The sequence below is a fragment of the Prionailurus bengalensis genome, chromosome D2, assembly GCF_016509475.1.
Source record: "Prionailurus bengalensis isolate Pbe53 chromosome D2, Fcat_Pben_1.1_paternal_pri, whole genome shotgun sequence".
NCBI classification, from domain to species: domain Eukaryota; kingdom Metazoa; phylum Chordata; class Mammalia; order Carnivora; family Felidae; genus Prionailurus; species Prionailurus bengalensis.
Window position 1 is genome coordinate 11,416,479 of NC_057351.1, and position 14,020 is coordinate 11,430,498.

Genomic DNA, 14,020 nt, shown 5'->3' on the forward strand with positions numbered 1-14,020 from the left:
AAAAGTTTATTTTAAGTAGGTATTTTCAACGAATGTGTTTTCAGCCAAAGTTATTAAATTATTTACTTTTAAACACATCAGCAACTTCTCAGAATGTGCACCTGGCTTTCCACGGTAGACCTCTATTTAAAATCAGCTATATTACCCCCTTTACTCCTGCCTTCCCGACTTCTTCTTCTTCTGGTTAAGTATCTGCAGCGTCGTTAGCCATTCTCCACAAGGACAAATCTCCCAAGTAAACAGTGATAGTAACTCACTAAGCAACTCTCTGGTTTGGATCAAAGAATTTCATCTTTTTAACACCCCTGTGAATTACGTTCTTTATTATCACCATATTGCAGGTGAGGAAAGTGAGGGTTTTAAGAAGTTCCATGATTGGCCCAGGCTCATACTTACCAGACCCTACACTAATAAACAGATATTTATACACAGAGCCCATTTTTAGTTATTTAGGTGCAGTATACGGGTTATTCCAGCTGCTGCTATTCCAAAATCCTTTTGCTCCCTCACTATTTACCCTTATCACACTTTCTCCAGATTCTTGTAATCAACGACAGCAAGAGTGTGAAATAATTAACCATCCCTATGCCCTATACCCAAAACCCAAACTGTAACACATACTTACTGCCTTACAATACTCTTCTACAGTTCCTTGTGTATTTGGTTCACTTCTTCCACTAATGCTTTGAGGGCAGAAACCAGGTGCAGTGTGCCCTTGGTCTTTCCTGCAGTTTTTACGACACGCTAGGTACACAGAGATGAACACTAAAAGCACTGACTTCGTGCCCAAACAAAAGCGAAATCTGAACAGTCCAGGTGACCACTGTTTGTAGCTCGCTAAAAGCATACCAGAAAAGGAACCTGGGTGAATTGGCTAAACTGTAGCTGGAAAATAATTCGTGAATTTCATTTATCATGAGATTTATTTCTAAAGGCAAGAGAAGGTGAACCTCATGCATTATGGTTATTGATACTATTCGTCTAAGGGCTTTTGAAATCATACCTTATTCACATTCATTATCTGATTGGTTCATCCTAGTAAACTTGTGTTAAATATAAGCACCAGCATTTTGCTAGTGGGAAAGCCAGAATTCAGGGAGTTCAGGGAATTAGTGGCAGAAAGGATGCTAGAAGCATTGTCCCCAGTGAGAGTCTGAGTTTTCTACTCCTTCAGTACCTAATAATGGCATCCCACCAGGTAAACTCTGCTATGTCGTGGGAAGTACAAATTGTACAGCAAAAACATGCACAGTTATGTCCAAATCAAAATAAGATATGTATACATTTAAAAGCATGCAATGATTATTTTTAGCTGCTACTGGTTTCCAAGTAAAATTACAACTCCAAAGATCTATCTCCTGATCAAGATGTACAGCACCTTCACAGACACAGCATGTGCATACAGCAAGGGCTTAATAAATGCTTCTTTGACAAGCTGACATGTCTGTATTATCCCAGAAGCATGGATGGTGCCCGCTTCCACCCACACTGGTCAAGAGACAAAAGGAGAGAAACACTCCAGGCCTCCCTTTGGCTGTTCAACATTAGATGTTCCACTTAACGTAACAGTCCTGTGAGTTAGACCATCACTGTTCCATCATTTCCTGGTCTTTATCATTACCTCTTTCCACACAGCAAGTGAAACAAAACCGTTCTTCCGAGATACGTCTCAAAACTGGAACGAAATGTGTTGATAAGCACAATCTGACTCCCAACAGCCCAAACCCACCCTATTTCCATGTTCCCAGAGCAAGGGGCACCAGCTACCTTCTTGATCTTAAATCGACTGCGCAAAAAGAGTTTCTTTTCATTTATGGCAGCGGGAATACACTTTCTATAAATCAGTGTCTGCTTAACTGCTACAATGTTCCATTTCTGATTTTTATTTCTATCATCATCCACTGTGATGTTTGGAAGTTTTTTATGTAAATATTCATGGAAAGTTTATAATTTATACTTACTTTTTTTTTTAAGATTTATTTATTTATTTAAGTAATCCCTACAGCTAGCGCGGGGCTCGAACTCACAAACCCCAAGATCAAGAGCCACATGGCGCACCGACTAAGCCAGCCAGGTGCCTCTGTTGCGTTCCTTTTTCAACCTCAAAATAAAAAGAATACTTTGCACTGGCATCCTTCACACTTCCATTGATTTCACTCTTCTGAAAACTTGGGTGCAGCAAAAATACAATTTACTAAGTAAGTTAAATTAAATATATAACGGCCTCGCCACAAAAATAAAATACACCTTCAATGATACAATACAAACTTCTTTTTTCACACTCCCATTTCTAACCCCCACCCTCTGAAACCATGCCGTGTCAATGAGAGACCGGAACTGGTTTTTATTTCATCTATTTCTCCTTTGTCAACATGGCACAAGTTCCTCATGTACTAATTTGCTTTCGTACATGTCAAAATAGGTAATCACAATCCCCTTAACACAGCCTTCGGTGGGCACAAAATAAAGTCCGTGGAATTTTGAATTCCTGATTAAACTGCATTTGCATGTCATTAATAAAATAACCTGAGAACAGGTGCTGTCAGTATCATGAACACACAAACTAAGGGCACAAGGGAAGCCTGTCTAAATAAACCCAGGAAGCCACACTTGCACACAGGTCACATTATCCCCTTACTTAAAGTTATTTATAACTCATCAAAGAGAGATACAGCCTTGTCTCTAAGCAATTTCGTTAGGGAATTTGCAGTCTTGGGTTTACGGTGAAAACTTCATGGACCCAACACCCAACACCCGACCCCTCCTGCCACACTTACCAGGTACCTCTCAGAGGACACACTGACTAGGATGAGGTCATCTCCAACGCGCACCTTTTCTCCTTCCGACCTCTGCTTGGAGGCAGGATGAATAGTCCACCAACAAGCCTCACCTGCAGGATGATTGGAAAGGGGAAACACGAAGAGATGCCTCTTATTTTAAAAGCGATTTTGTCTGCCAGCGCCTCCAAAATGAAAGAGTCTTTCATAAAATAAGTCTTCAAGTCGGTCTCCCGATAAATAAATAAAATGGTTCTTCTCACCCAGCTTTCAGAAGTTTGAAAGTTCACTTGCAGTTTACTGCAAGTTCATCTGGTAGACCACGGAACTCCAAAGACCGAGGCCAAATTAGCTTAGGGTAAAGACATGGTCAAATGCAATGGAACCCGGTTGTGACATTTTGGGAAGTTTGGTGTCTCCCTCCCCACCCCGCCGCCCCCCACACTGAGAATTGCTTACAAGGTATTTATTTACATTACCATATGGTCAAATCTGCCAATCATGCTGGTCTTACTGCATTCCTTCTATAATCACATGTTCCTTGCTCTCTGTAATAACCTCTAGTTTTCTGGCACATGATTTTCAAAAGGACTTGGTGTTTGTAATGTGACAGTTGCATTACAGCATTTTAAAAGCTCTGTACTTTGGGGGGATGCTAATTAAAAGTAGATGCAAAGTGTTGTCACTGAAATGTTACTATCCTGTGCCTTGTTTTCTTTTTTATTTTACTTTTTAAAAAAATTTTTAATATTTATTTTTGAGAGAGAGGTTGAGACAGAGTGAGCACAGGAGGAACAGAAAGAGAGGGAGACACAGAATCCGAAGCAGGCTGCAAGCCCTGAGCTGTCAGCACAGAGCCCGATGTGGGGCTTGAACTCACGAATCATGAGATCAGGACTTGAGCAGAAGTTGGATGCTTAACCAACTGAGCCACCCAGGAGCCCCTTATTTTTTATTTTCAAATGTGGTAGTTTCTACTTATCTAAGGATAAAATATAAGAGAATCCTACTATAGAAGGATACATCTTAAAAATATCTGGGTACACATTAACTCAAATAATTTCTTCCAGAACAAGTCAAGCATAAGCCTCCTGAGCCACACATCAATCCATTCTTCAGTCCCATTAGCCAAAATATAAACTTAAGCAAACAATCCTTCAACGTGTTTAAAGTTCCTTTTAGAATCTAAATCTAAGTTCTATCCAAAATTGAAGTAGGGTTTTAGTGATCTCTGTTATCTCATACTCATTCTGCCCCTTTGACCAGCTTTATTATTTTTCAGAACACTTATTTTTTCTTCTTCACCAATTCCCCAATGCCAGAATAAGTTCCGTAACAGCAGGGGCTTTGTGTTTTTGTTCACCGGGGTTTCCCCAGCTGCTACTAGCATATTGTAGGCACTAAATAAAAATTCACTTTGCATAAATGTGTAAATTAATCATCAAATACCACTTCTTAAGCATTCTTACAGCCAACATGTCATGTGCCCTGAGGTGCTTTCCTTATATGGACCACAGTCTTACTTGAATGTCACCTTGCAGCGTTCTTTATCTTTATTCACTCAATTCACATTTTTAGGGTTGCAGGGAGTTTTTCATTCATTCACTCAAATGTTTATAAAGCAACCACACTCTGTGAATCACTGCTTTAGAAGTTGGGGATACACAGTAAACAAGGAATGAAAAGTTATCTGCCTTGTGAGTTTAATTCTCACAAGGCAGGCAGGCAACAAGCAATAAATATAATAATTCAGCAATTCAGATGATGTAAAAAGCTACGGGAACACAGTACACCATAAAGGGATCACACACTGGCAAAGGGACTGCCTTATTTTGTTGTTTTGACGATTATATAATCATCTCAGTGTATGAAAACAAATTCTAGATCGTACATGTCTTTGACCCTTTCTGAGAGAGACAGAACTAAAGACTTTTTCATGTCAATGTTGCTGAAGTAAATTAAAATGAGGAAACATTTCAAAACTAGCAAAAATGCAGAGAAATGATCAAGCTTCTAAAAATAAAAGTAATATTCCTCGTTTTGGTGCCTGGGGTTCTGGAATCTGTCATGCGTGGTGATGTGTTGGTCTATGAAAAGTTAATTAGGTTGGTGAATATTTATCTTTATCCACTGGTTGTCTGTGAAAATTTTAGAAGGTGGTATTTTATTTTATTTTTTAAAATTTATTTTATTTATTTATTTTGAGGGGGAGAGGGGAGAGAGAGAGTGAGCAAGAGAATCCTAAGCAGGCTCCACACTGTCCACGCAGAGCCCAATGTGGGGCTCAAACCCACAAACTGTGAGATCATGACCTGAGCTGAAATCAAGAGTCAGTGGCTTAACTGACTGAGCCATGCAGGTGCCCCTGGGGAATTATTTAAAAAGGAGGAAAGGGGAGAGGTGTGAGGGGATAGCTTGATCCCTCCCCTGAAAGAAAGTACTCAATAAGACTTGGTCTGTTTCCTTCCTTTGTTTTCTACTTGGTCTTTATTTTTATTTTTCATTCCAATTTTTCATTTAATTCCATAAAGTTATAATTGGCTTATTTTTAATTTAATTTTAATTTTTTTTAATTTTTAATGCATGCTCATTGTAAAAGATAAGATAATCAAATTGTACAGAGGCATATAAAGCGTAAAGTCCTCACAGCACTGAGAACAGAAACACCAACAGAGTCTATGTTCTCCTACTCTGATTCTCTCCAAGGGTAAATTGTGTTAATGTATGCATTTTCTGTTTCAAAATATAAAAATATATGTGTATTTGGACAGATATGTAGCCCTATGGACGGAGAAATGAGGCAGACTTTCATTTTTGACCTTTTTGTTGGAATCTTGACATGAAGCATGCTACATTTTTTAGACTTAAAAGGTAGTAAATATTGTATTTGTATCCAAATCCCTAAGAAGAATGTTTAATTATGGGGGAACGACCAACCAGTAGAAACAATATACACTTCCTCCTTCTACTAAAAATCTTCCTTAGAAAGTCATTCGTTTTTTTCTTGACTCCATCCATAAGAACATTTATCTAATGGATCTCCACGGCTTACAACTTCTCCCAGTCCAATCCCTGCCATGCTCTCTCTGAGCACGGCCTCAATGGGGCCCAAGGCGCTCACCTGTTGTGTCCTCTTGCAAGCCAACATCAAAGGCCAGTTTATCAGTTGAAGACCGGGAGGTGGACAGACAGCACAGGTACTGAAAGACACAGAGTCAGTAGTTGTTGCTAAACATTTACGGTCCTGTGGGAGTTTAATTCTGACGCGTCATTTGCTATCATCAGTCTATCTCTGCTCTATCAGTCTTCTCCTTCACATCTGGATGCTTCTGTGCACGGCCCCGATTTTTCATTGTGAGGGCAAACAACACTCATATGGCATTCATTAGGAGCAATGCTCTAAGGGAGAAGCAGTCCTTTTTCTCCTCACGAAAAGACTTAGGAAATGTGTTCTGTCAGTAAAAGAAAACACATAACTGGGGATATGTTTGTACATCTCCCTTCATGTGATATTCATGATCATAAGCAAAAGTACAACCTGATCTGACAGAAATCTTTCTCCCAAACAGAAATTTGAAAACTATTCACTCTCATCTTCTAGTTCTGGTTTCATTTTTGAAATTTTAACTCTCGGGGAACCTAGGTGGCTCAGTCGGTTGAGCGTCCGACTTTGGCTCAGCTCCTGATCTCAAGGTTCGTGGGTTCGAGCCCCGCGTCGGACTCTGTGCTGACAGCTCAGAGCCTGGAGCCCGCTTCGGATTCTGTGTCTCCCTCTCTCCCTGCCCTTGTCTCCCTACTTCTCTCTCTCAAAAGAATGAATGAATGAATGAATGAATGAATGAACGAACAAACATTAAAAAAATTTTTTTTAAATAAAATAAAATTTTCACTCTCTGAAATTCATCTGAATTCATTTTGGTGTGCAGCATGTCACCTCCCTGAAGTGAGGTTCTATCACGTGTATACATGTGTGTGATTCCCTATGAGTAACTGAACTCTTGCAACACCATCATCTCCTTCCATCTCCTTCCATCTCCCCCCCTCCTTAAGTTTCCCTAACTGTATATGCTTGAACATAAAGTCTAGCATAATTTTTCAGTCCACCTTCCTGAACCGTACCCCAACCTCAGAAATCTTGCAAACTGGTATAAGAATGAGGACACAAGGATGAACGTAGTATAAGGTCAAGATACACTATCATCTATGTAACAAGCACACTGCCAGTAAGACCAGGAGCCCTGCAAAGAGTACTCAGAGACGATTCTGGGGATGGAGCAAGTCCAGACCTCTCAGAGTTACCGAACAAATAAGGCAAAGCCTAGAAAATTCCTTCCGTGAAATAGGATCCACCCACCTCATTGGGAGTCAGTAACTGTGAAGAGGCGGGAAGTGAATCAATTGGGACAGATGTGCCGGCACATTAAGTGGAAGTCAGTGCCATGGGGATGTAAAATGAAATTAACATGGAGATTCCAATTCTGCCTTTTGTCTACAAAACACTGGCTCCCAAAATTATAGAAAAGTTGCTTTGAGGGTCCTCAAAAATGTTCTGAGCCAGTGTAGGACTGTGAGTTTCACCTTGAGAAAGGCTGCCCACGGTGATACCTGAGGTTCACAGACTTTAGCTCTAAATATATTAAGTGTCTTCCTTTATCTTATTAAAGTCTTCTGTTACATCCTGCAATAATTACAGTACTGGGTACTATAAATATTACCATAAATTCTCTCTTCCAATAATATTCACAGCAACTATGAGGTAGGTAATATAATTATTCCACTAAATTTTCATTAAGTTCCATGAGGACAAGGATATGATCTTATTCACTACTATACCCAGCACCTAAAACAGTACCTAGCACACTTGAGAAAGTGAGTCTGAACCCAGATTGACTGACCAAGTTCTGGAATAGAATTCTTCCCATGAAGTTTTAATGCATGATGGCTGTATGCAAATAGGTTGTATTTATGTATTTATCTAGTATCCAGCCACTTTACTAGAGTATTTTCCTAAATTTTATTCCTTATATTGCTGTGTTAGCCAAGAGATCCAGAACCATGTTAATGTACTTTTGGTTTTGTTTATTTGTTTGACTTGGTTTTGTCAAGAACCACCTTAGTGTTTGACAGTTAAGATTGATGTTGGTGATTGAATTGATGTTTATATTTTATCACTGAGAAATAAATCATCAATGCTTAGTTTTTATTAGAAATGGGTGTCGAGTTTTATTAAAACCTTTTTCTTTTTTTTTTTTTTTTTTCAACGTTTATTTATTTTTGGGACAGAGAGAGACAGAGCATGAACAGGGGAGGGGCAGAGAGAGAGGGAGACAGAATCGGAAACAGGCTCCAGGCTCTGAGCCATCAGCCCAGAGCCCGACGCGGGGCTCGAACTCGCAGACCGCGAGATCGTGACCTGGCTGAAGTCGGACGCTTAACCGACTGCGCCACCCAGGCGCCCCAAAACCTTTTTCAATACCTGTTAAGATGATCACAATTTTTCTTATCTGGCCTATTTATATGATGTAGCACATTAATAGAAATGATATTATTAAGTCATCATTAAAATGGTATCTATAGTTTTCCTATACTTCTCTTCCTATACTTTTGAATTCCATTCACCAGAACTTTAGGTCAGATTTTCACACCGGTAATCATGAATAAGACTCAAAATTTTAAGTTTATTTTGAGAGAGAGAGAAAAAGAGCATGAGCAGGGAGGGGCAGAGAGAGGCAGAGAGAGAGAATCCTAAGAAGGTTCTGCGCTGTCAGTGCAGGGCTCAAACACAATGAACTGTGAGATCATGATTTGACGCTTAACCAACTGAGCCACCCACGTGCCCTGACTGACAATTTTTTATATGTTTTTGGGTACTGATATTGAGGCTATGCTTGGTCACCTGTTCTGAAGTGATTTACATAATATCAGAATTATGTAAATCTCTAAAACAGATTTTCTTCATGAAAGAAACAATCAATTATATTATACTTCTAAATGTTGGACCATCATGTATTCATGAAAATTATATTGATGAAGAATTTAAATAATGTGGAAAATGTTTATGCTACAATAATATGTTTAGAAAATCAGGATATAAATTTGGTTATATAGTAAGATCTCAATTATGTAAAAAATTAATAAGAACAGAAAGGATTAAATTTTTTTAAAGTCCCTACACATTCTTCTCCCATTAACATGATCATGAAGAATTGTGTCATCTGTAATTTCCAAGTCTTATAAAATAAATATGTATTGCTTTTACAACCTAATAAAGCTTTTACAAGAGTAGGATAAAACTTTTATGCATTTTACAAAATATATAAAATAATAATGCATATTATATAACATAAAAGTATATAGAAGTATATCAAGTATATATCTAGATAGACAGATAGATATGTATAGAAGTATATCAAGTATGTATCTAGATAGACAGATATGTATATGAGTATCTACACCTATATGGATAACACTGTGGATATAGACTTTTTCAATGTTATCCTTCAGTAATTTTCTAATAAATGAACTGTTTAATTTCTTTAATTATAAAATTTAATTTTCTAATAAATGAACTGTTTAAAACAAAAACAGAAATGAGAAATATTTATTTGACTCTTACACCTCTGTCTTCTTAAAACCAGTCTATCAAAAATTAAGATAATAAGAAATAGGAGTCGTAAATGATAGAATTGAAGGACTTTACAGATCATCTAAGCTAACTCTCATTTTTAAAAATTTTTTTTTTCAACGTTTATTTATTTTTGGGACAGAGAGAGACAGAGCATGAACAGGGGAGGGGCAGAGAGAGAGGGAGACAGAATCGGAAACAGGCTCCAGGCTCTGAGCCATCAGCCCAGAGCCTGACGCGCGGCTCGAACTCACGGACCTCGAGATCGTGACCTGGCTGAAGTCGGATGCTTAACCGACTGCGCCACCCAGGCGCCCCTAACTCTCATTTTTTAAATGAGATGAAATAAGTAAGGTACAAAGGTATTAAAGAATGCATCCATCCCAATTTATTAATACCATCAATGAAATGCTATTACCAACACTTCCTGCTGATGTATATCTAAATGAGCCCTGTAAGAGATGAAATCAAAATGTGTACTCACCATGCCACTATAGGAATGGCGTAGCAATATGGCATGTCCGTACAGGAGTGTTCGATGACCACCACCTTGAGCAGTCTACATAGAAAGAAGAAAGGGTCGACAAGAAAAAAAAAAGAAAAAAGAGTAAACTTAACTACGTCAATAAAATACTCTCTTGCTATCAAGGAAACATTTAATAGGAAGGAATAAAATAAAAGTAAGCAAAGTGCTGTGATAAGAATGTTTAAGTTGGAATAAGGCTACCAAGAAAAATCTCTACTGAGAGTCTGACAGTTGATCTAGTTCTTGAAGAATGAACTTGATTTTGGTAACTGTAAGTACTTACCAGAATTTGTAATTACTTATTTATAGTTATTTATTGTCTCTATTTCCCATTACACTGTGAGCTGCACTAGGTAGGGACTACGGTACCTTGGTCACCCACTGTACCCCAGGTTGCTGGCAAAGTGCCTGGCACACAATAAGGACTAAATAAATATCTGTTCAATGAAAGAGAATTCCTAAAGCACAGAATGGATCAAATCATCTACAGGTTTGAAATTGTTTCATGCCTTCCAACTGTTTTTTTTTAAGAGTCCAAATTTTTTAATATGAAATAGAGAAATGCTTCTCAAATTTTAGCATACTTACAAATCACTGGGAAAGCTTCTAGGATAAGGAGTGAGGATACTGACTTATTTATACTTTAAGAAGTGAAGAAAGTACATTAGTATCTTTTTTAAAGTTTATTTATTTACTTAGAGAAAGAGACAGAATGTGCACAAGTGGGGGAGGGGGAGAGAGAGAGAATCCAAAGCAGGCTCCATGCTGTCAAGGCACAGTCCATTGCGGGGCTTGATCTCATGAACCATGAGATCATGGCCTCAGCCAAGATCAAGAGTTGGATGCTTAACCAACTGAGCCACCCAGGTGCCCCAAGAAAGTACGTTAATATATTATACTATTATAGCTCTTTTCACTCAAAAGATACCCGCTTCCTACTGTTCCGTACAACTCCTTAGGATAACTTTTTTTCTTTACATGTTATGCTCAAAAGACCTCAGAACCATTCTTAAAACAGGTCTTGAAAGGGATTCAAATAAGAAAACCTGCTTTAAAAAAAGGAGAATCGCTTTTTTCATACACTGAGAGCAAAAGGGAAAAATCTACTTTGCAAACTCATATTCCTTCTCAGAACTAGGCACTCTTTGAAAAGTATTCATTTCTTTTAAAATAATGTTTGATTCGTGTCGCCAAGAACCATTTTATTCACCTTGCCTGATGTGGATCACTCTGATAGGAGCTTACCTTTTCATACCACACACAGGTTCCACAGCCACAAAATACAACTGACCTTGAGTAACAGTCACACCAATCAAAATAAGACTTTTTAAAAATGAACGATAAGGCCTTAGATTTAACCCATAAGTGGCAAATGATCCTTTTACTCTAACACTTTGCTTTAGTTCACTTATATATAATATACACACACACACACACGCGCGCGTGCACACACACACACACATATATGTAAATGTTCAAATTGGTTAAGGGAGATATTCCAATTACAGATTTTATACAACTAGGCAATTATAGATTTTACACTATAGATTTCCTCACCACTTAAATACAAATTTATGCTGCAGATTTAGTTTTAATAGAACTGAAAAAGTATGCAAATAACCCACACTAAATTAACTTTGTTACTTAAGAGAGCACAATTAACACAAAGTGAATGCAATTTCTGTCACATGGTCCACACTACTTTTTCTCTCATGTCTCATTTTATTTTTTATATTTATTTAAGTCATCTCTATCCCCAATATAGGGCTTGAACTCACGACCCCGAGATCAAGAGTGGCATTCTCTTCAGAAAGAGCCAGCTAGGCACCCCTCTAATGTGTCATTTTAAATGGTACTACTCCAATTGCCTCTAAATCAGAAAAAAAAAATGTGTCATTTCCACACTTGAGCATATATTGGATAATTGTTCATTCAACAAACATATGAAAACAATTATGTATGTGACATTGATTCAAAGAGGTACCTTGGTTCTGTGTTTTTTTATTTTGTTTTTTGATTTGGTTAGTTGTGTCATTATTTTTGTTAAATTTGGCCTGGTCCTTGCTTTAATTTAAGTGAACAAATATTTAGGGACTTCCTCTGCTTTTGGGAACTTCTGGTACTTTATGAAGCGGCTATACCGAATACTAGCCAGTTCTAGAGTTCTTCCTTCAACACTCTACAACACTGTGCTTCAGGTAGACTGTTGGACCTCCCTTGAGAATTTCAATGAGAAAAAGATCATCACTGCTGGGTGATGTATCAGGACCCCAGAACAAAGGTCCATTTTCCCTTTAGCCTCCCAAACCTAAACCTATAAGGACTCAGCTGTATAACCATATTATGCTTTGGGAATCCCGCCAGGACCAACTAGGTTAAGAGTCAATCAAGCTAATGTAGTTCAAGGCTGGCCCCCTTTCAAGAACATACACAGGAAAAAAATAATCTTAGTGGTTTTTGAAGTTAACCTAGTAACCGTGTTTTAGACTCTGACACATGGGCAAAGTAAGCATTGCTTTCAATTGTACCAATTTAGAAAAGAAGTAGAAAAATGGCATTTTATGTGAGACAAATAGACTTTTAGTTCCCACGAAAGCCATCTATACTCTAACTAGTCCTGCTAATTCTCCAGTAAGTATCGCACGAAAGAAACACTCTGTCCTATGTGTTGGAAGACTACTGTCTGAGAGGCACAGTGCACTTAATGCCAAGGGTATCACGCATCATATTTTCTTATTTTCAATAAGAACTGAAAGCTCTAATTATTCATTTACTCAACAACTATATATTGGATCCCACGTAGTTTCCTTCAAATATTTGCACACTAATAACAAAGAAAACAAGTTTGAGAGTTACTTCTTTGGGGGGGTGCCTAGGTGGCTTAGCCCGTTAAGCATCCAACTTCGGCTCAGGTCATGATCTCGCAGTCAGTGAGTTCAGGTCCCGCATCAGGCTCTGTGCTGACAGCTCAGAGCCTGTAGCCTGCATCAGATTCTGTGTCTCCCTCTCTCCCTGCCCCTCCCCTGCTCGCGCTCTGTCTCTCTCTTGTGCTCTCAAAACTAAATAAACCTTAAAGCTTTTTTTTTTAAGGAGCTAATTCTTTGTATGATTCTTAATGCCTCCAACTATGGGATGCATTATCATCAGATCCTTTTCATAAAAATATTACCTGGAACTTACAAGTCCTTGAATACATTTCCAAGAATGACTTAGGTTCTACCTGTCCCTGAAAATGCAGCTGCTGGTACCCTAGCCCTGCCTCTAAGGTTGGTTGAGTCTGTGATGTATTTAGTGAGCTGCTGGTCATCAGCCCTTCATGGGCCCCCCCAGCAGAACCAGGATCTGGAAATCGGCTCCCACTAGACTACTGTGGTCTCCTGTAGACGATGAGGGTCTATGTTAAGGTGCTACTGCCATTTTAGGTGGAAAAAATAACAAAAACATCAACAACTATCATTTCCAAACTCTCTCAGTACTTCTGATGTTGGAGAGCTAACCATCAGGTATTAAAAGGTAAAATTTGACTTTCTGAAAATATCAGCTAAAAACATGTTTTCAGGGGCGCCTGTGTGGCTCAGTCAGTTGGGTACCGGACTCTTGACTTTGGCTCTGGTCATGATCCCAGGGTCACGGGATTGAGCCCCATGTCTGACTCCACACTCAGCATGGAGATTCTCTCTCTCTCTCCCTTTACTTCTCTTCCCCTATTCGTGCTCTCTCTCTCTCTACTTCTCTCCCCCTATTCGTGCTCTCTCTCTCTCTCTCTCTCTAAAATTAAACAAAAACAAAAACAAAGAAAGCATGTTTTCAGTTCTGTGTGTGGGTTTGGGCCCATTATCCCTGAAATGACTGACACGGTTAATGTTCCACAACAGTGTAAAAAACATGACCTCATGAGCTATAAGTGGATAAAAGAGTCCAGAGTACATTCAAACAAAATCTAATCAACACTGCTGTATGTGTTCTAAACCAGCCTCACTTCAAGTTTTATACAAATTATCTTAATATCAATTTAGTATTATTAGGCATTCCTATGCTTCTGGCTTGCCAGGATCTTACTAAAGATGTCCAATTAGGGGACCCATATTGTAA

The 14,020-nt window shown here is 38.5% G+C and overlaps 1 protein-coding gene across 11 annotated transcripts in view; it reads right to left on the bottom strand.

Annotated features, from left to right (window-relative positions):
* The window catches only part of RYR2 (ryanodine receptor 2), a 756,924-nt gene that overhangs the window by 436,985 nt on the left and 305,919 nt on the right, over positions 1-14,020 (bottom strand). For all 11 annotated transcript variants that reach the window (XM_043596215.1, XM_043596214.1, XM_043596207.1 and 8 more), the window contains 3 exons: positions 9,887-9,961; positions 5,899-5,977; positions 2,778-2,890 (listed from right to left, as the gene is read on the bottom strand). In XM_043596215.1, the coding sequence (XP_043452150.1) occupies positions 2,778-2,890; positions 5,899-5,977; positions 9,887-9,961 (267 nt within the window). The remainder of the gene's footprint in view (positions 1-2,777; positions 2,891-5,898; positions 5,978-9,886; positions 9,962-14,020) is intronic.